General features: G+C 44.2%; 1 protein-coding gene across 1 annotated transcript in view; it reads left to right on the forward strand.

Moving 5' to 3' along the window:
• Nucleotides 1–19,066, forward strand: part of LOC115777847 (serine/threonine-protein kinase 4-like) — a 34,861-nt gene extending 15,795 nt beyond the window's left edge. The window contains exons 10-11 of the mRNA XM_030725850.1: nucleotides 7,190–7,341; nucleotides 14,419–19,066. Of these exons, the coding sequence (XP_030581710.1) occupies nucleotides 7,190–7,341; nucleotides 14,419–14,577 (311 nt within the window). The 3' untranslated portion in view covers nucleotides 14,578–19,066. The remainder of the gene's footprint in view (nucleotides 1–7,189; nucleotides 7,342–14,418) is intronic.
• Nucleotides 19,067–21,839: the final 2,773 nt, after the last annotated feature.

Genomic DNA, 21,839 nt, shown 5'->3' on the forward strand with positions numbered 1-21,839 from the left:
TACACACTATTAATACAAGACACCACATCCTTAAAGATGAGCTCAGAGGACGTGAACACAGTCTGCAGACAGACGCTGTCACAATGCCACTGACAACTCACATACTCATAAATGCAAACACACACACTCAGTCTCCTGTCTGATGTCCTGATATCAGGTTAGTATGGATCTGCACAGGCAGCAGTTTAAACTGCATTAACACAGGAACATTTAGAATTCATAATCACATTACAACTCCAGTGTCCTTCAGTTGTGCGTTTGTGTGTCTGTCTTTTAATGTGCTCCTGTGATGGTGCCTGTGTGTGTCCCAAACTAATGACTGTGGTCTGATGCTGAAGGGACCCTGAGGATCAGGATGAGATATTAGATCAGTTATTGATCCACCCTAATGGCACTGAAAAATAAAAGGCCTTTTAATTTACCGTGATTAGCCTCTAACAGGCTCTGAGTAGAATCCAGATTAGAAACCTGTCCTCTACTGACAGCTGCAGGACAGAAAGCTTCATGGTGTTTCACACAGATTCACACTCAGACAATAAACAGGCAAAAATGCTTCAATTTATGAGTTCAAACTTCAGTAAATCTGGAGCAGATGTTTGTTTAGAGGAAGATTTTAGGGGTCCAAGGTCACACAACTATTTAATGTTTCTGTCCAACGTTCACACCATAACTAAGGAGGAGGAGGACGAAGGCTTTCAAAGGAGATCATATTTCAGATGTGATCAGTTGGTGAATTAGTGACATTAATCCTTGGTGCCCAGCTTGTAACTCTGGTGTTTATGGGCACATTTATATACATGGAGCATCAGGTTTAGAAGCTCTTTGCCTGACCATCCATATTTGAAAACAGATTTATTAGACAGACATTTTCATAAAGTCCTTCCAAGTGTGCTCTGCAGTACAGGGAGAGAGGACGGTAACTTTAAATTAGCTGGTTGGAGGAGGGATGCAAGTGCAGGGTGGTAACTGTAGCTGATTGTATGTCAGAAAGTAACAGTAATCTCCCTTGATGCCTCTTTAATGAGACAAGTATTAAGCTATAAAGATAGAGTCTGTGCTCCTGTTATTGCTCTCTCCAGCCATAAAACAGGAGCATGTAGTGATGACATCGTCTCTTTCCAGCGCTCTCCTGTATCTCTCGTGCAAACAGGAGCTGACGCTGTGATTGAGCTTCCAGTCCTCAGTCTGAGCCATTATGTTGACTTAAGTAAGTTATTTAAATTGAGTTTTCCGTGTCTCTGAGCTGTGACAGTGTTCTCTGATCTTCTGATGCTTTACTTTGCTCAGCATCTGTAGCTTACATTTTCTTATTTAGCAGCTCTCAGTGAACTTTGTACTCCTGAAGTAAATGGAGCAGTGCGTCTGCTTCCACCGTCTCTGCACGGATCCTTGTTAAAAAGACTGAAGAGCTCTTTAAACCTGCTCGTCTCTCACAGCTCTTTATGTCATTAAAGTTTCATTTTGTTGTGGAAGGTTGTAGTAGCGGGTGGCTGTCCTCTGGAGTGCACTCCGCTTTGGCCTCAGCTTTAAATTTAAACTGTTTTCCTAAACTTTTGCTTTAAAGGCTGCAGCATTTTTAGCTGAGTGAGCTGTTAATCCTACTGGTGCCTTCACTAAAGCAGCTGCATGTTTGAGCTCTTTGATATCTCTTATGTAAAGCTCATAAAAGTGTCCAATAAAGAAGACGCTGCAGCAGTCGGACGTTTTTCCTGAGAAAGTCTGAATGAATGTTTTAATGAATCTTAAAGTGTTGCCTTTTCCTGCGCGTGTTCGATCAGCCTCAGTAACACAGCTGATTAAGTCCTAAAGGGTCGGTCACCACAGATTCACACATGAAAAAGCTTCACCTGACAGCATTAAAAAGCGTATTTACAGCATGTTTGGTCCAGTAACAGTTTTGGCCTTGATGGACGGGATGCTGGATTTAGGGACGAACATTTAGGCAGGTCACAAGGTCACATACAAGTTATTAAATGAATTTAGAAAAGGCGCGATTGGCTTAAAAAAGTCCCCAGACTGCAGGAAATGCAGTGATGCTGAATGTGTGTGAAGGCTTGATGTGTCCTGCAGCCCAGAAACTTTAAAATGTGATTCCTAATAAAAGAGAATTTTCCTTTAAACCTCTGAACGTGTGCAGAGTTCTACCAAAAGAAAAGCTGTTTATACTTTTTAACTCAAAGTAAACGCCACCGTGTCGTCTTCCTGCAGTGATGATGTAATTGGTCAGAAAAGACCTCGCAGACAGGAGAGCAGATCAGTGTCAGAGCACAGAGAACAAAATAATGGGCTTGTCAGTGGGTGACGAACGATAATGGCCGAATGCTTTTTCTGCTCGTCTTTTATTTTTGTCTTTTTGGCATGGACCTCATCATCTGAGGGCCATTCAGGCTGCCTCTCCAAACCGCTTTGTGTCTGTGCTCAGGGACGATTTAATGTCTGGATCAGCTGCCCAGTTGGTGTAAAATATGCTGGTGTCTGCTGCTTCCAGTTTAAAATACTAAAAGGATGCGTGTGCCCCTTTTCCCCACTGCAGCCTGCAGCTGTGAGGAAGTAGAAAATGAGCAGGGGCCGAAATGTCACCAGAATCTCTTCATTAAAGGTGACGGGCGTGTGGCGCCGGGGTGCAGTGGCGGCGGCCAAATTAATTACTCAAAAAGTCAATCTCACCACTTTTGCTCCACTTTTTGTTTTTCATGTTTCTACTGTTCACTGATCAGATATGAGAGCAGAAAAGAATACGCCCTCACAGAGATACTCATTAACCCTGTTTCAAATGTGCTTTATAATACTTTTATTATAGAATAACTCTTTATACTTTACTAGTAGTTCAGCTGCTGTAACAAAAGAATTGACCAAATATGGGATAAATAAGGCGGAGCTTCTGCCGCTGGTCTCATCAGTTCTCACCCCTTTAACGACTGTTCCTCGGTGTGGGTCAGGTTATATCTGCTCAAAGGTGTGGTTTACTTAAAGAGTAATGATGTTATAAAACCTTCAAACACGGCTCAAAGCTGGACCACAGATCAAGTGTTTCTTGGTCTTTCTCTCGTGTTTCCAGCTGCAGTTTGAAAGTGAAAATTCATGTTTGAAAACCTCACATTTAAATACTTGCAGTCTAACACTTTCCCAGGTTATGTCTGTGTGGTTATGGAGTTACATAACAGACAGATTAGCTGAAGGAAGTCTGGAAAAATGCAGACACCCGGGTCTGCATGTGCATTTCTCACCCTTATCCTGTCACCTTATAGATGCGACATCCATCCATCCAACTCAGGGTCTCCAGGTGGGGGGGGCTGGAGGTTACCCCAGCTGATGTGGGGTGAGAGTGGGGTTCACCCTGGACAGGTCGGCAGTCTGTCACAGGGCTGCAGATGTGACATCTTCACCATAATTATGAGTATTGACACCAAAGTGAGTGACTCTTGTCACTCTTGTGGCTGATCTTTCAGCAGGAAATAGAACTTTCAAATTAAGAGAGAGAGGATTGTCCACTACTTCAAAAATAAATAAAAACACTGAGTCACCAAATGTACTTTGGTGAGCATCAGTCATTGTGATTGAAGGCCGGTGGTAGAAATATTTCTTTATTTTAACTTTATTGTGCTTGTTAAATGCAGATGTTTTTGTAATGTACTCCCTGCTTTAAACCGGCGAGCCTCATCATAAAAAACTAAACTCTTTCACATAATCGTTCCAACGATTCTGTGACTCTGAAACAACAGATGAGCGTCGGCCACTGAAACTGAGATCCTGTCAGCAGGGCCGACCTCGGCCTATATCGTAGTTTTCCAGTCTATCCCAGCATCTCTGATTACTCTTACAGTAGCCTGCTGTTGAAGAAATCACTGTCCTATTTTTCAGAGGGTTTTTCCCAAAGCGGCTGGAATAGCGAGTGTCTCGATTTCGTTATCACTGCCCAGTAGTCATCATCTCTCTGCCCCCCCCCCCCTCACACACATCAGACTGAAGTCTGGTCCCAGCAGGGCTGAGGCTCTGGGAGAGATAGTAGCTGCACTCAGCTCAAATGAAACAAGGACACATAAAGTAGGTATGAGGGAAATAACATATTTTGGTTTATTTATTTCCTTTCTGGAGGTGATATAAAACATAAAGACTGCTGAGGAGCTTGCTTGCACTACATTACATGCAGCAAAAGCACAGCATGTCCATTTACAGCAATGAAGCACAGCTGGAAAAAGTCTTTGTCCGGTCAGATAATTCCTCAAGTTACCAGCCCGGAGATAGCAAGCACCAGATAACAACCTCAGACCAAAGTAACATTAGATCATTGATTTTTATGGCTCTGACCTTTTGTCATCTGATTAAAATGTTTCCACAAATGGAAAATCAAGAGCCAATTTAAAGTCTTAAATAAAGGCCGGCCCCTCACTACAGGCTGAAGAAAGAACAGTCCCATCCAGCTGTATGCCTCAAGATGTGTCACAATAAAAGCCTTGTTAAGAAGTGAAAGCCTTCTGTCCACTCACACGTTAAGCACTGGGTTTGTTTCCCAATAGGGAAATGTTGGAATTCCCAGGTTTGGATTAGCAAGGCTACTGGGATATTAGCCGGGGGTAGCTGAGGTTAGCTTTCTTAAACGATGTCTTGGTGTGTGCCCTCGGCAACTTAATCTTGAAGGGAAGGCACCTGGTGGCACAAATGAAGAAGAAACATTCATTAATTGTTTTTAAGGAGACTCTAGACTTTAAATTGATTTTGTGCTTGAATGAAAACAAACTGCAGAGCCCCAAGTGAGGTTATTGATGAGATGTTAGACATTAGTCACCATTACAAAGAAAGGAGAACACTCTGAGTAGCAGGAATCACTGGATGTCTGCCTGTTTTTCCCTGTTCATCGGTTGTGGGTAATATTGCATTTGGATCGTCCGATCAGAAACTGGCTTCCACAGCATGGATGAATTTGATCTTTGATCTAAGGTGTGATATTTTCTTGAGAACATCAATAGAATGTCAGTTTTTATTGTTTCAATTTTGTTTCAATTTTCGACCCATTTTTGCTCCCAATGGTAGAGAATCCTTTCAAAAAATTCCTAGAATTAGATCCGAATCAACTCCACACATTCATCACCCTCACCTCCGGTAACAGTTTTCTGTACTTACCTTTTGGAGTAATAATACACAATATCATGCCATTTTACTGATTTAAAAGTACTAGTACACGCCCATGCTACAGTGCTGTGTGTCACACCTGAAAGTTCAAATGGAAAGTAAGTGTCTGTGTCTGTGTCTGTGTCTGTGTCCGTCCTGTACAGTGTCAGTGTCAGTCAGAACCACCCAGTGAAACCAGTTCATGGGTTCTTTTCTTCGGCTGACTCTGAACTGCAGAGCGAGCAAACAGCAGGTTTTCCTCATTTCACATAATTGATATCAGAGGAAGCAAGTATGACATCAGTGACACCTTTGACCTGTGTGAGGTAAAAGCTGCAGACACCTGGTTAAAAATCACATCATTACAGCATAAAACAAGTCACGATCATCACATTCCAGTTATTACATTAAAAAAAAGTGTCCATGAATTTCTTTAAGCACACACTAACCAGCTGTAAGGTCCTCCTGCTGTGACAGCAGAGGGACCCCTCCCCAGAATGAAACCCTGGATGGGAGAGTCAGAAAGTTGAGACTTGTTAGCAGAAAGTGTTGTCACACCTTTCCCAGAGTGGAGCTATGTTTATTCCTGCCTGTTTTTCCTAATCTGCTACTTCTGGGAGCATCAGCCCACTGCCTGACTGAAAGCTGTGTGCACACAGTGCTTATTCAAACTCAGTATTCAAACATTATTGATGATGATAATGACGGTTCTGCCCGCTCCTCTCGTAGGAATGCTTTGAGTTCCCGTCAGTTCTGAGGATTTTCCTGCCCATGTTGTGCGGTTTGCTAACTGGTAAAGCTACTCTCAGATGCACTCGTTATTGTCACCTCGTTATGTGCCGTATTTCTTTAATGCTTAATCATCACATGGAGCACATTTAAACCTGATCAGACTCCTTTTTGCCAAATAAACTGTGACTGGGAGCATTACTGTCCACTTATTTTCCACCAAAGCAGATCTGTGTTGCATTAATCATCAGAGATTACTGTTGTCAGTTGCAGGTGGCCCATTCCTCAGGTATTACTGAGGAATGGGGATTAAATTATAATCTGTGTGTTATTTTAAAGTGTTTTGAAGTTTTACGTTTATGAGCCGTGCAGCCGGCCGGATTAAAAATAATTTATTATTCTATAAAGAGACATCTGAAGGTTTTTGTTTTGTAATTTAAACTTGGATGATCGCTCATTATTTTTGCATTTTCATTTAGAACTTGTTAAAATGTTGTTGTACTCTTCTGAGTAACAGTTATGATTCTGTATTCATCCTGTAATGATTATAGATTAAAAAAACATATCATGTGGCCGATTGCTTGGAGGACATAAAATGTCTCACTGTTTACAAATTTAATGAACCATCATAGTGATACTGAAAAATCAGTTCTTTACTAATGTTTGCAGTTGTTACGGGTCTCAATAATTTCATTGTTTTTTTATGGGCTCAGTCATTAGCCTGCACTTCCTGTAACATGCATTAAATCTGGAGGTGATTTCCTCTCAGTTCTTGGTCTCTTTCAGCAGTGTTACATTTGAGCCTCTGTTCTCTGTTTTTCCACTGACACAGTTCTAAATCTCAGGACACTGAATTACTGCTATCACTTTAATGCACGTATATTATGGTAATCTTGTTCCCTGCTTATTGGCGCCTTAATAATGGAACACTCCATTGATCCCTGAAGGAAAATCCTCCTCGTGCCTCCAAAGCTCCTAAATAAGGAGAGAAAATGAATGACTGCAGTCTGTGAAGGGAGTACATGTAAATGATGTTACAGGAATGTCTTGCTAATAGCTTTACGCCCATCACTGCTGCTGCAGTTCAGTCCAGCACTGCTGCAAAACTCAGAGAGCCCGTCACTGCCTTTTTCAGGAAATATTTAATATTTAGCAACAAATATATGCCAATGAAGCCTGCAGCCCCCCTGCAGAAGCAGCAGGTCTCTGTGCTTCGGCTCATATGCTTCAGTATGGTGTCTCTGAAGCTTATTTATAGGAGTCCACTGTGGAGCTGGATCACTTGCGCTTCTCTCTTTGACAGTCCAAGACTGCAGTAAAGTAAATGTTGGCCGTCCTGTGTGTTTTACAGGGAGAGATGAAACGATCCAGCCTGCCAAGCCATCCTTCCTGGAGTACTTTGAGCAGAAGGAGAAGGAGGCTAACAGTCATAATGATGGAGGAGGAAGAGGACAAAACAACGCAGATAACCGCAAACTGCCTGGAGAAGGAGATCTTGAAGTGGTGAGTTAAAGGCACTCTGAGTGGCTTTACGGTGTCCATTGAAGACCTGCTGCAGTATACTGAATTTATATCAGTGTGCTGAGATAAAACCCATGCTTCCATTTTATTATTGTTCCTGTGACCACCACTTTGTTCAAAACGGCACTGTGAGCAAGGCACGCTTTTATTACCCTCAGCTTTTTAATAGAGGGAGGGGGGGGGGGGTGTTCATGTTGGAAATGTTCCTGGTTTCTGAGGTAAATCAGGATTAATGTGAAGGACAGTCAGAAAACACTCCAGCCATAAATTTAGTGGATGAAGGTAAATCTTATCTGTACCCTGCTGCCACCTGCAGGGGGCACCACACCGACTGCTTGCAGGTTGTTCTATAAAAACTGAGCACAAAGCAAACAGAAGAGGAGGGAGCCCGTGAACCAGCCCCACAGTGGGCCTTCACAGTCAGGCTTCTCCCCTAAACCAAGACTGAAAGCTGCTGGACGGCCACTAACCCCACTCAGCTCATGATTAATAAACAGAACTACAGAATCACACCTTTCCCTCACGTTTCGGGGCTGTTGCCTGATGTAATCACATTACAGCAAATGAAAAAGCCGAGGCTGTTTGTCTCGCTCAGAGACATTTAGGCTGGACAAATGTCTGCTGCTGGAATTAAATATTAAATATGTAACCTTTAAAATACGAGGTGGGTTCTCTTACCGATCAACCAGCTGCCTTTTTGCCTTTAGCTATTCAGAGGATGCTTCAACTGAGAGAGATGTCCAAACTATAATTAAACAGCTTTCAAACAAGTAGGCAGTGAATCCTGATAGCTGTGATTATTAAAAAGAGCAGAGTCTGTTATTAGCAGCAGCGAGGATCGCTTGAATTATGTAAAATGCTGAATTCTACAGTGGCTGTTGGAGCATGTAGTTGTCTGAGTGTGTCTCCATTAAAGAACAAAGATGTGTGTGTTCTGGTGAATATGTGCATGCATGACTTCATCATTTTCAGTTGTGTGCATTTGAGGTTGTTACACTAACAGACAGTGATGGGTGTCCCCTGGATGACCCTGACTTTTGTTCTCCTGGATCTTTAATATTCTAACTGTTTGATGCAGGACCAAAAAAACCTACCGTGTCTCAGACACACACACACACACACACACACACACACACACACACACACACACACACACACACCCCACATAGGTGTATCTCTCTGCTGTGACACCTGTGTGCTGTCATGCTCGTCAGGCTCAGCGCACACGTTCAGTAAGAGGATCGTCTCTCAGTGACTTCAAAAAGTTCTTCTGTCGTGTGTTTGAGCAGAGAAATGCAAAAGAGGCGTCGTACACATTTACATCTGCACTACAAACACTCAGAATGTAAGGAGTATGCATTTATAAATGAAATGCTGTCCAAAAACAGGAACTACAGATGTGCATTTGAAGGAAGTACTCAGAGTAGACGTACACCAGCTGCAGTTTCTGACCGGTTCATAATTGGGCCGACTGACGGGTCTGCAGTCAGGGCGAGAACACTGGAAACAGCCGATTCCAGTTCCTGATCAGTCGATCTGTGATTACCAATATCTTAATCTGTTGTAGACATATTTATATGAAGCAGAGGTGCTGTAGTTCTGCAGATTTTTCTCTTAAGTTTCCGTTTTAGGTCCAGTTGCTTTGCTTTGTATTGTTAGATTAGTGTGTTTCATTAGCCAGTTTAAGGGTGGAGTGCCCCCTCTGGGTTGGTAATGTGGTGCTGCCCCACGTGGAGGAGTTCATCTGTCTCAGGGTCTGGTTGCTGAGTAGGTGGAGATTGATTGACAGCTGGAGTGTCTGCAGTGATGAGGATTCTGTCTGAGAGCTGAGCCTGAAAGTGAAGCTATCGATCAAGGTTCCCACCCTCTGTGACCACGAGCTGCAGGCAGTGACCGCGAGTTTGAGACTGAGGACAAGCAGTGGAAACAAGGGGTGGGGGGCTTAGAGATGGGGTGGGGGGCTGGGTCATTCAGGGGGATTCAGAGTAGATGGAGTGTTTTGGGTACCCGCTGCAGCAGGAGGCTGGGACGGCCCCGGGTCAGTCTGTCAGCTGGTCTGCCTCGGTGCCCCCCACCCCCGCAGAAATTCAGAATAAGTATTTCTTGGGTTTATTGATCCTGTTTACTGAGCCCCCTCAGGGTTTTGTACAGGTTTTTTTCTCTGGTCTAATATTTGTGTTTCAGTCGACTAAAATGGTTTTAATACTTAGTTGTTTAAAGTTTAATATACCGTATTTTCCGGAGTATAAGTCGCACTTTTTTTCATAGTTTGGCTGGGGGTGCGACCTATACTCCGGAGCGACGTATATGTGACATTTATAACACATGAACCAAAATACTCCAGCCACTTGACATCTCCGTGAACTGCAGCTTTAAGGCAGTCTTGCGTAACCTGTGGGCGCAGTGGATGATGGATGGAGAGCACAGCTTAACGGCAACTGGGAGAATGCGCCACCCAACTTTCCTGGAAGTCATTGGATGGATCAAGAAAACATGGGCTTCAGTGACAAACCATCCTGTTGGGATTCAGAAAGGCTGGAATAATTGGAACTGCAGCTGACGACGAGTCTGACTAACGCGACACAGAAGAGGAAGCGGCGCTTCGTCTACGGAGTGTACGGAATTGTTTAGAAGTGACACCGAGGATGAAGAATTCAATGGATTGATGGTTTGGTTAACTTGTTAGTATGTTCTTTATGCTATGGTTATCTGAATAACTTAATGTTACGTTAACATACCGAACACGTGTTCGTTGTGCGTCATGTAGCTGAATGTGCTACGTTAGCATAACGTAGGTGTAACCGTGTTCGTCCTGTTCTTTAATCCATTATTATTTTAAATTGCCGTTCAAGATGGAATTTCTGCTCTGGGTCTCGGATTCTATCAACCCCCCCCCCCCAAAAAGTGCGACTTATAGTCCAGTGCGACCTATATATGTTTTTTTCTTCTTTATTATGCATTTTTTGGCTGGTGCGACCTATACTCCGGAGCGACGTATAGTCCGAAAAATACGGTAATCATGATAGTGGGTGAACACTGTCTTCGTTCACTGCTGTGCTCTGTAATCAAATCCTTTTACTTTAAACTCAGCTTCACATTTTTATGAGTTTGTCTGTGTGTTAAAGTGTTACTGTAGGCTCTGCAGCTCAGTTTAAGTCCATGCTGTATTTACAGAGAGCGGCTCTAACGAGGGAAAACACGACACCGTCGCCGTGCCTTTCTGTACCGTTTAGGGGCTCACGCGTTTGGAGGGGAGTCAAACAGGCTTTATTTCACCGACTCCGATCCCGCCTGGGGGGGATTTATTGTTCCATTAGACTTGCAAATGTGAAGATAAAAAGCAAATTTCTTTTTGGATCTGTAATACATCGAGGCAGCTTGTTGACAGCCTCATGCTGACTGTGTTTAATTTTAGATATGTCTATTTTTGTATTTTTCTATCAGATGTTTTTTTAATGCACTTATCCGGGACAGTCATGCTGGCTTGTTTGTGATTTATACATGTGCTTTTTTCAATCTTTTTAAGGCTTATATTTCATGTGCACGGTTGCTCTTTCATTCACAACTCTCTCCAGGCTAACAGTATCCTGACTGTAGGAGTGTTTGAGTGCGCAGCCTTTCGCCTTTATTTTAAGGTGTGTTTGGATGTTATATAGATTTTAAGGCTGTATGTAGCGGCCCTGCATTAATATTTACCACTTTAGCTGCAGTGTGGCTCCAACCGGGTTAGAAATGTGACAGTACAGCAGTGAACCTATGGAAGAAAAGCACTAACCTGCATTATTCATGACAGGTTGTTCTACGTCGGCTTATCTCGTGCCTTTTCTTCATGTTTTTCTTCCCCATCTATTTTTGTTCTTCACTTACTGTTTTCTTTTTTCCGCTCTCATCCCCCCGCTGCCTTTTCCATTCATCCTGTCTCTTCGTCAGATCTCACAGATGCTGAGTTTTTGTCTAACAGACTGTGACAGAAGGTAAAGTCTGAGGATGCAGGTCCAAACCGGTCAGCGTCTAATGAACCATCATCAGTCACATGTTGGTCAGAGCTTAACTGTTAGATAACTGAGTGATGTGCCTGCACACACTGACCCTGTGTGTGTGTGTGTGTGCTTTCCTGATCTGGTTGTAGTGGCTCATCTCAATAGAGCTTTAGTTTATTTTTTTAAACACAGAGGCTTCTGAACCCTGAGGAGAATTCACTTTTTAGGGTCACCTCAGCATCTGCCTCCATCCCACCCTGTCCCAGCATCCACAGTCACTACACCCTTTCTCTCTCGCTGCCTCCACATGCACCTTCCCCCCTTCTCCTCCTCCTCCTCTGCCTTTGGTCAGCAGAAGCAGCAGCACAGTTTCCACAAACTTACTGCTGGTCATCTTCCTGTTAACCTTCCCATTTATCCATGCTTGGGACCAGTATTAGGTACACACTAGCTTGTGCTTATTGATTTATGGAAAATATGCATAAAGGGCTCAAAATGTCTGCTAGAGAGCACTCATGCACTCTGTAGTGTGAGAGTGAGACTTAGTGGGATCTGAGTGCTCGTACTCTGAACGAGTCAGAAGCTCTCCACGGCTGTAATGACCGGTTTGTTTCTTACAGCTTCCTGTTTGAGTCTTTACGTCCCTGAAGAAAACACAGGCTAATGAACAGGAGGCTCAATCTGTGGCTCAGCCTCTCAGCTCTGACCTCAGTGTGATAGTTCAGAGCCCTGCTCAGGTTCTTCTTGTCTCGGGTTGGTTAGACTTTTAATAACTGATAGTTTTAGTCTAACAGGTCCCTGACATATGGAAATGAAGGAGGGCATCCTTCGGTTGTTAATGGCTCGAGGCTCACATCTAAATTGTGTATTATTAAGTTTATTAATGGAAAACTGAAATATTTTTCTTCAACAAAAATCTTTTTTAGCGAGATTTCAGATTGTCATCTAGCTCACCGCTCATTGGGACTGCTGCTCTTCATGGATATCTAAAGTCTTTGTGATCATTTATCAGATGATGACAGTTATTGATCATCATTCCAGTGACAGAAACCTTCAAATTCCTGCATTCTGCCTTTTGTTCAGTCCCCAAATGAAGGTACTGAGGTGGATCAGAAACTCTGAAACTTGAGTTTGTGGAATAACTCTTTTCTCTGCAGCTGAGGAACCACTCGATGTGTGTGTGTTTTCATTGGAGTATGGCTGTGTGTTGTGGAGAGAGCGGTGGACCTGGTCACTGACTTATCTTAAAGCTGCACTGAAGCAGTGTTTGTTCGTGATATGATCTGTATGCTGCGTTCATCCATGTCTGTAAGCAAAGCCATGTTTGTGGTCTGCACACTCTTAACAAGTTTCATACTTAGAGAAATCTGTGAGTTGGCAGAACAGGATACAACACTGTCAAAACAGAACAGATGACCAGCTTTGGATGTGGAGCCAACAATACAGTAAAATCCTTCAGCTGCTGAAGGCTCTGCTGTGCTAACAGCTCTGCTTCAGTGTCCAGAGGGGTCATAAAGCTGTGTGTGAAACTCCTGAAACTGAACCAAAGGAGAGGATTCAGCAGTGGGTTCATCACTAAGGTGAATGTGAGAGGCTTTGTCAGGAAACTGCAGATACCCAGGATCCTTAGGTACCCTTTGGTCTGGTAACAGCTGGTGTTTCAGGCATTGACAGTTTCAGATCAAAGCTCAGGCCCTTATTCCTCCTACAGGCACTAAGCACGTTCATGCTGTTCACTTTAGAGGTCATCTCTCTGTTTTCAGTCAGAAGTGTGCCTGTCTGTGGAAAAGGCCTGAGATCAGGCGTTTGGAAGCAGTTAGCTCACATGCTAAATATTTAATGACTTAAAGTGAGTTCTTTGTAGCTGTTTGTGCAGCAAAAATGAAGTCACAGCTGAAAAGAATGTGCTCTTAACAATATTATGGAGAATGACTATTTTAATGGCTGCATCCTCACAGAGGACACACACACACACACACACACACACACACACACACACACACACACACACACACACACACACACACACACACACACACACACACACACACACACACACACACCAGTGAAGTCAGCAGTGTGCTGTTGTGACGGTGAGCCTGGTGATTGTTAGATTTGACCTGAGGAGGTTAAATGATGTCAGCGTTCAGTGAAAACGCAGCGTGGGAGATTGAGACGCTGTTTTCATTTGTTACAGAAATCCAGGCGAACTTTTGTTTTTACTACGACATTAATGAGTCATCAATCAGAGAGCATGTGTGTGTGTTTATTTGGATGATGATTCTGTAAACAATAAGCTTATTGATCACTGAATATGTTGAATAAACTGTGAACCAAATGTCGGGAGCTTTGACCCCTCAGGACTTGGTGAAGTCCGGGTGGAGGACCTTCCCTTGTTCCCGGTTCTCTGTTAGTGGACTCGGACGCCGGTGTTATTTTAGCTCTATTGATTGTGGGTAATAAATAGCCTGAGAGGCTGTGCTGCTGCTAAAAGCTGAGAGGGGGAATCCCCTGGGGGAAAGCTAAAGCAGGCAGCAGGTCCCTGTCTGAGGCTGCACCCAGGAGGGGAGGAGGGATTGAATGCAAGTCAATAGAGTTATCCTGTGAAAGCTACTAAAATAGATGCTTTATCACACACGTGGGTTATTGCTGCCATATGTGATGTATTTTGAGGTTGTGGTAAAGATTTTTGCCACTTGGTGTGTATTGATCTTTGAGCAGTTATAGATGTGATTTTTACCTGGACGCAGTTTTAAGGTAACTCCATGAATCATTTTATCGCTCTCACATCAAAGTATGTCAGAATTTCCTCAGTTTCCTTTTGACAACAAGTTCATTCATGACCTCAAAGTTCATCTGCAGATTGTTTCTGTGACCCTGAGAGTTGGTTCCCTCACAGCTCCGTGTTCAGGCTCAGCTGGTTAGCTGCTGTTTCCGTACTTTTTGTTCATTTTTAGATAAATTAGTTTTTTTTGGGGGGTGGGGGGACTAAGTTTGCCTGCAGAGTGAGGTGCTCTGAGACATCAGGTCTTCAGGTCCTCTGATGCTGTTGAATAACATATTTAATGTGTCCTCCTAGATAAGCACGTGGTCGGTGGAGGAGCTGCGGGGGAAGCTCGCCTCTCTGGACCCTCAGATGGAGCAGGAGATCGAGGAGATCCGCCAGCGCTACCAGGCCAAGAGGCAGCCCATCCTCGACGCCATTGAGGCCAAAAAACGAAGGCAGCAGAACTTCTGAGAAGCTCTCGAGGATTTCTCTGGTTTCCTGCAGCAGTTTGAGGACTCGGGCTGAGCTCAAACTGGTCCCAGCCTGATGCGACGTTTGGGAAACTGCGAGAGGGCGAGTGGTGTTGATGGCGTTGGATGTCTACCTGCTGAGTTTGTTGAACTGAGATCCACGAGTCCTCTGTTCTAGTCTCAGAGGTTCATGGCAGTTCTTTATATTTGGACATCAGCAGCAGCTGGTTTGGACTTGACTTTCTTTCTGCTTATTTCAAGCTTGCACACGGCTGTCTTAATCATACGGTGGGAACACTCAGAGCCCGCCTCTAAGTGTCCTTCCTGTAATCATGTGGTACATCATCATTCAAACTGCTGCCTGTTAAACTTTGGTACTCGCCTGTTAGTTTCAGCTCTTGCCATGGCTGCTGGTAAGCAGTGAAGCTGCTGAGGTTTCCTCCTCACAGCGAGGCGTTTTACACCATCAATCCTCATTCTTGAAAGCAAAAATGCACAAAAGTAAAAAAATGTAGGACACAGAGAGAACTGGGTTCTGCCCGCACGCGTCTGCTTTTGCAAAGAGCTCTTAAAAAAAAAAACACACCCTTTCCCAGTTGCACAGAATTTTAATTGATAGCTAAAAGCAGAGGAGGTAGCGGTCCACTCTCCCTCCTCCTCTTTCACTCGATCGGTCTTCTGAGAGATGCTGCAGATATTCTGTTTCCACACAGTTTGGCTCTTTGCTCTGAACTCCAAAGTTAAGGCTTCCTTCGAAGCTGCTTGAGGAAACTTTTTAATTTGGTACGTGTCCCTGCTTCTCTGTTTCCTACATTTCATGACTTCATAGCCTTTGGTGTTACATAGAAGCCCCGTTCATTATATCGGCCTTCATGTTTGTGCCTCACAGCCAAAATGTTCCTTTTTCTTGTCTTTGATCGTCTGTTGGCTGAGCTGCTTTCTGCAGTCAGTCTGCAGTACGGTTATCTGGAACATCATTTCACTTTTTCCCCTTTATTTTTTAGACGGGGGGATAATGTCTAAATTTTTATAGGATTATGCTGCCATCATCTTTTGGTGTCTGTCATTGAGCAGCAGGACCGTTACTGTTTACAGCCCACAGATGATTGTTCTGCTTGTCTGATGATTTGTTTTGGTTTGTTGGGCTGCAGGTTCGAGGAAAAGTCTGACAGGTCAGGAGATCAGAGAGAAAGGAAATATGTTTGGCTACAGAGAAATCAGTTTTATCTGGCACAGTGTAATATTTAGTAAAAGGTTTCTAACACACTGTAAAGAAGAAGATGTTTACAGGATAGTCAGCAGTTCTAACTCACCCGTCTGTAACGTCACAGCTCAGCTTCAGTCTCTGCTCGTACAGCAGGGGGAGTTTCAGTCGTCGACGTGCAGGTTAAATAAAGTTTTTCCCGTGTCTGCTCAGTGGGATAAAGCCCGCCTGGCTGTCCTGGTTAAACTGTTCTTCTACCAGTTAATCCTGCTCTACAGAAACATGCTGCAGTCCAGCAGGGGGCGCTATCAAGGTAGTCCTGAATGAATAGGAGTGAATGAAGCTAAATTTATAAAATAATTTACAAAAAAACCCTTCATTTTATTTTAGTTTTCAGAAATCCAGCATCAAGAAAATAAAGTAAGACTTTAGATGTTCTTCCAGTAAAGCTGATGATGTCACACAGAACGTTCTGCTGCAGCGTGCTGATTGGCCAGGATTTGCGACAGGACGCCCTCCCTCGGTGGTGCCCGTTCCCGAGTAGTAACGAGGCTTCCGGAGCGTGGCTGACGGATGGCGGGGATGTGGGCGTGTCTGAGCGGCAGCAGCTGTGATGGTTGAAGGTGATGCTTTCAGGACGCTGCAGCTCGACGGTTTTTACTGCAACTGAAACCTGTGAGAAATACACAGAAATGTGAACTTTATGCTGTCTCTCAAAAACATTTCCAGAAGGAATTTTACATTTTTGGGCTGCAGCTCCACAGAGCCTCATGAGCTCAGAGCGGGAGGTCTCCATAACATCTGCCAGGTGACCAATCAGAGCAGAGACTGAGGCACTGCAGCAGTGAAGCTAAATTAATGCATTCATTAAAGCATGCAGATCTACTCTGCAGGAAAATAAGATGATGAAGTGTACACTAGCATATCAGGGCGTTTGTAACATTACAGTGTGTTAGAAATCATTCATTAAATGTTTAAAAATCTTTAATAGGGGATGTTGGAGGAGGAGCGCTAATCTTTGTTTCATCAGCTTACCCGGTAACCTCTTCATCGCTCCAAAGCCACCGATGATGGAGGTGAAACATGGAGCGTGGGACCCTGAAGTTCAAATCCTGTTTTTCTCACATTCATATTGAGAGTTTTGATGCTCTGATTGTTGTTTGCACCAAGATGTGAAATCTGAGCACATTTGCCTTTGGCTGAACCAGCGGTGCCCTTCTTATCGTTTGGATTTATTTATTTTCCTCCTGAAATGAGCTCTGCAAACCGCTGGTTTGACAGATCGAGCGAAGCTTTTATCCCCTGGTTAGAATTGGCACAGCAGACTCCGCGAGGCTGCCCCTGAAACTGCACCAAGAAGACGCAACTTCTGACATTCCTGTAGGAGGTCCAGCACAAGAGAAAATGAGGGATGATTTCTATTTTTATACGTGGGTTTAGCAGCGACGTGTCGGGGTGAAAACGAGCGGCTCAGGTCATAAAACTCCTCAGGGGTGTAAAATAATGAGAGGTGATTAGAAAAGGCTGTAGATAGTTCAGAGATCCTTCACACAGTCACGTCTGTATATATGAGCTACACTCAGCTGTGTGTGTATATTTTGATTCATTCATGTTACTGCTTAAAATATTGAGCAGTTATCAAACGAGGACGAGTCAGAACTGCTGTTTCTGGAGGGAAACCCTTCAGCTGGGTTCATCACTGAATGCTGTATTTAAAGGAGGGTTCAAACCCCGAGTTTGCAGATTTTCCTGTGGCCTGTAGTGCTGTTTATGTCTCCGATATTTTAGTTAAATGCTCCGTTTATATCTGCGCTCCTTTCAGTGGCGTGCAGCTGCATGAAGCTTGGCTCCAGTCAGACGAACAGAAGTGCAGAAGTGAACCTGCCTCCAGCCTGCTGCATGTATTTGGCCCCTGTGGATGTTTCTCATGTACAGTGGCTTATTATTTTTCTTAAATGCATCTGTTTAGATTTTATTATGGTTTTAAAGTAGACACAGGAAGCTGGAGCAGATCCGTGTCACCTCAGCTGACTGGAGTCTGCCCGTGTTTGTGCTCTCAGTGCCTTTGGAGACCCAGCTGTGCTGCAGAGCATCCAGGAAGTCTGTGCTGGGCTTCTGTGGTCGCTGAACTCCACTGAAAAATCAGTTTCATACTTTGCAATAATCAGGAGCCACAGGCGTCTTTGCACTGCACCCGTACTCTATGGATCCTGTCGCTCAGCTGGCTTGTTGATGTTGGCTGATAGGTTCTCAGCCAAATATGATCTGTAGTCCAAAAGAAGAAAACAAAGCCTGAGGCTGCAAAATGTGCAGTCCTGCAGGGTCCACGGGGCGAGTGCCATTCAGCTTCTATCACAAAAGGCATCTCTGCAGCTCCAAACTCACCAAACTGATACGGTGGATAAATAACACAGCAGGCCTGAGGAGCACTGTGTGCATTAGTTTGAACTGCTCCATTAAGCTTCCTGTGTTTTGTTTGTATGATAATGACTCAGTTCATTTCCTGCTGTGTGTTACAGGCTTGTTTCTGCCTCGGCCGGCTTTTCACAATATACGAACTGGTTTTGATCACGTTGTTTGATCCTCAGGCTCAGATATTGATTGATGTTTAATTTGATGCATGAGCTGCTGTTTGAAATTAAGTCGAAGTCACTGGAGAAGCAGAGCATCTCTTTCTGTTTCTGAGCCTTTTCTGAACTGGAGAATTTGGAGGAACGGACATCTCAGAGTATTTGCAGGTTTATTTTTGGTGCTCTGTTTTAAAAGGTCAGAACAATTAAAAGGTCCACACCTCATTTTTCCTGCGAACATTCATGTTTCCTGAACCACTGCAGTGAAGTCTCACTCAGCTTTACTTTTAATTCTTACTGAAACAAACTGATTCATGTGTAACTGTAATAATTATCCACTGTAATGTTTAGTCCATTTGGTCATGTTTGCAGCTGTTTTATGTTATTTAATTTCAGCTGCAAATTCAAGCACAATAACGAACATTTTAATGTTAGAGGGTCGAACAGAGACCTTCATTGGATTCCTGAGGAAACATAAAAGTGCCTGCAAACGTGAACAAAGAAAACAGAGACCTCCGAATGCTGCCTCAGTTCATCCACTCCTGATTGGATTATTTAGACAAACCGCAGGTGACGCCTCCCTGTTCCTGTTACTCTGAAAGCTCAGCCTGGTTTCTCTGAGCGTGCTCAGTCGCGTCTGCCTCGTGTCTGACATCACTGCTGTTTGTGTTTTACATGTTTTTGTTTGCTTGTCTAACAATGAAATAAAACTAAAGCAACACAAAGTGCGTTTTTTTCTTTTGTTCATATATAAATTTATATAATCAAATGTAACAGTTTACACTGAGTGGACACTTTATTAGTTGCACCTTTCTGATACCAGGTGGGACCTTTTTTTGTGGACCTGTCAGGTGATGATCTGAATGCACTATTGTACCAAACATATTTACTTTTACAAGAAGTGCTCTACAAGTTTTCTAAAGGCTATTCTTGTTAATTATATTTTTATTTTATTTATTCCTGCCAGATCTGACAGGCAGGGAAAGAAGAAGAGAGAGAGAGAGGAAAGAAAAAAAAAAGGGGGGGCGGGGGTAGAAGATAAAAGCCACACATAGATACACGTTCACATATATATACATGTGTATACATACACACACACATACACTCTTGCTGTAGTTTGTAGTAATGTATGTGTGTTTCTCTGTCATGGAACGTACTCTATAATGAGGGCAAGAAGCCGCAACCACCCCCATCGGGATCCAGAGGCAAGCAGGGAAAGACCCAGGGGACCCGGGTCATCCACGGCCCACCAGGAGCACAGAAGACCTGAGGCCACACATCCTGATGGCCACCGTGCGCACACCCCAGAGGAGGAAGACCCCAGACGGAGCCCCGACAGTCAACGGGCAAGAGCCAGAGGCAATGAGCAGCCCGCCCCCCCAGCACAAGCCGAGACTGCAGCCCCAGGCGCCCAGGAATCGCCCGACACCCAGCAGAGCCCCCCCACCCGAACGCCAAAGAGGCCCGAGCCACCCCCAGGCCAGGGACCGTTTTCTTTGACAGCTGCTTCATCGAGGTGCAGGGAGCACTTCTCTGAAACTGGCTCCGTGTTGACGTGACATCATCACAGTCGCTGCTGGTTGCACGTCAGCCGTGATGTGACCGCCGTTCCACCTCAGCTCTGAGGCGCTCTGTGGGATTGATGTCTGGAGGCCATTGGAGTGCAGTGACCTCACTGTCATAGGAAACCAGTCTGAGATGATTCAGTTCAGTTTTATTTATATATAACACCAAATCACAGTCGCCTCAAGGTGCCTAATACTGTAACATAAATGATCTGAGCGTTATGATGTGTGGTCAGCAGCTCTGCTCAGAGAGGCTGTGGAGTTTAAATGATGCTCAGTTGGAGCCCACGGTGTGCCAAAAAAACATCTCCCACATCTTCACACCAGCAGCCTGAGCTGCTGATACGAGCCAGGATGGATCCGTGATTTCATGCTGTTTATGCCAAATTCTGACCCCAAATCTGAATATAAAAATTGAGACTAGGCAACATTTTCCAGTCTTCTGTTTTTAGTGAGTCTGTGTGAACTGCAGCCTCGGTTTCCTGTTTCCTGACAGGAGGGGCAGCTGGTGTGGTCTCCTGCTGCTGCAACATTTAACATGTTGCACATTCAGAGATGCTCTTCTGCGTACTCTGGTTGTAACGAGTGGTTATTTGAGTTACTGTTGTCTTCCTGTCAGCTTGAAGCATTCCCCTCTGACAGCAATGAGGTATTTCCACCCACAGCTGCTCACTGGATGTTAACTGTTTTTCATTTCTGATGCTTTGTTTGAGCTTCAGCAGGTCGTCTGGACCGTGTCCACATGGCTAAATGCACTGAGTTGCTGAGATGTGTCTCTGCTTCAACACACCTGAGTCACATATAGAAGTCATTAGCAGGACTCTGGAGAACCTGACTGCATACTGAGGAGGTAATTCAGATTCAGGTGTGTTGGATCAAGGACACATCTAAAACCTGCAGGACACCGGCCCTCCAGGCCTGGATTTTGACAAAGTGGCTGGTGAGTGTACATGAAGGATAAACAGAAACTTTGATCCTGCAAATCTGGGTCTCATATCTGACGAATTAAAAGACGTTTGAGTTTGTAGTGACTTTTCTGCCTCGTGCTCTTCATCATCAGCTGTGACTCCTCACCGTCCTCTTAAAAAGGTTTCTGTCGTCCCATCAGATCCATCACAGACACCCAAACTTTTCAAGCACACTTCGTTCCTCTTGTTTCCACGTCGAGACTTCTGTCGGCCAAAATAGCAGAAATGAATTTTTAATCAGCCGGCCACGAATCTGATCTCTGTCCTTCAGTCTGTGAGCGGCTGCTTGTCCCCACGGGGCAAACTGTGTGTGTGCGGTCACAGAAAACACCAATTCTGGGAGGTCGAAAAAGAAAAACATGTTTATAACGATGCTTCAAGCTTTTATTTGCACAAAGGAGAATTAATATGTGGAAGTTTTATTTTCTGTCAAATGCAGGTGAAAACATCTCATTTATCTCTGTCTGAGACCGGCCTTCCTCTGACAGCACCTGGATGGATGTCCTGGAGGACCTGCGCAGCTTCACTGAGCTGCCACGGAGGTAAAGAGAGCCCCTGTAAACCCTCTCTGGGGTGGTCTTGTTGCCTCTCTGGTCACTTTGATTTGCACCAAAGCAGCTGAAACAGATTCAGTGGATTTTACTTCCTAACTGAAGCTTAACTGTATTCTGCTCTGATCGACCATTCCAGTAACTTTACAGCTCATCTATTTATTTCTTCCAAAGTCCTGAACGCACTCTGACATCACGCTGAGAAGCCAGAGGTTCCTCAGAAGCATCCTGCTGAGCCTTTTTCAGATGATGGTAAAAACAGGTAAGAGCTTTCAGCCCGACTCGACAGCAGCATCAGGATCGCCGTCTCTCGCCTCACATCTGCATCCGTTATGTGAAACACAAGCTGAGCTGCAGCACAGTTTTAATACTTTTCATCCCGTTTGTCTTTCACAGCAAAGGTGA

The sequence above is a fragment of the Archocentrus centrarchus genome, unplaced genomic scaffold (genome assembly GCF_007364275.1).
Source record: "Archocentrus centrarchus isolate MPI-CPG fArcCen1 unplaced genomic scaffold, fArcCen1 scaffold_80_ctg1, whole genome shotgun sequence".
NCBI lineage: Eukaryota > Metazoa > Chordata > Actinopteri > Cichliformes > Cichlidae > Archocentrus > Archocentrus centrarchus.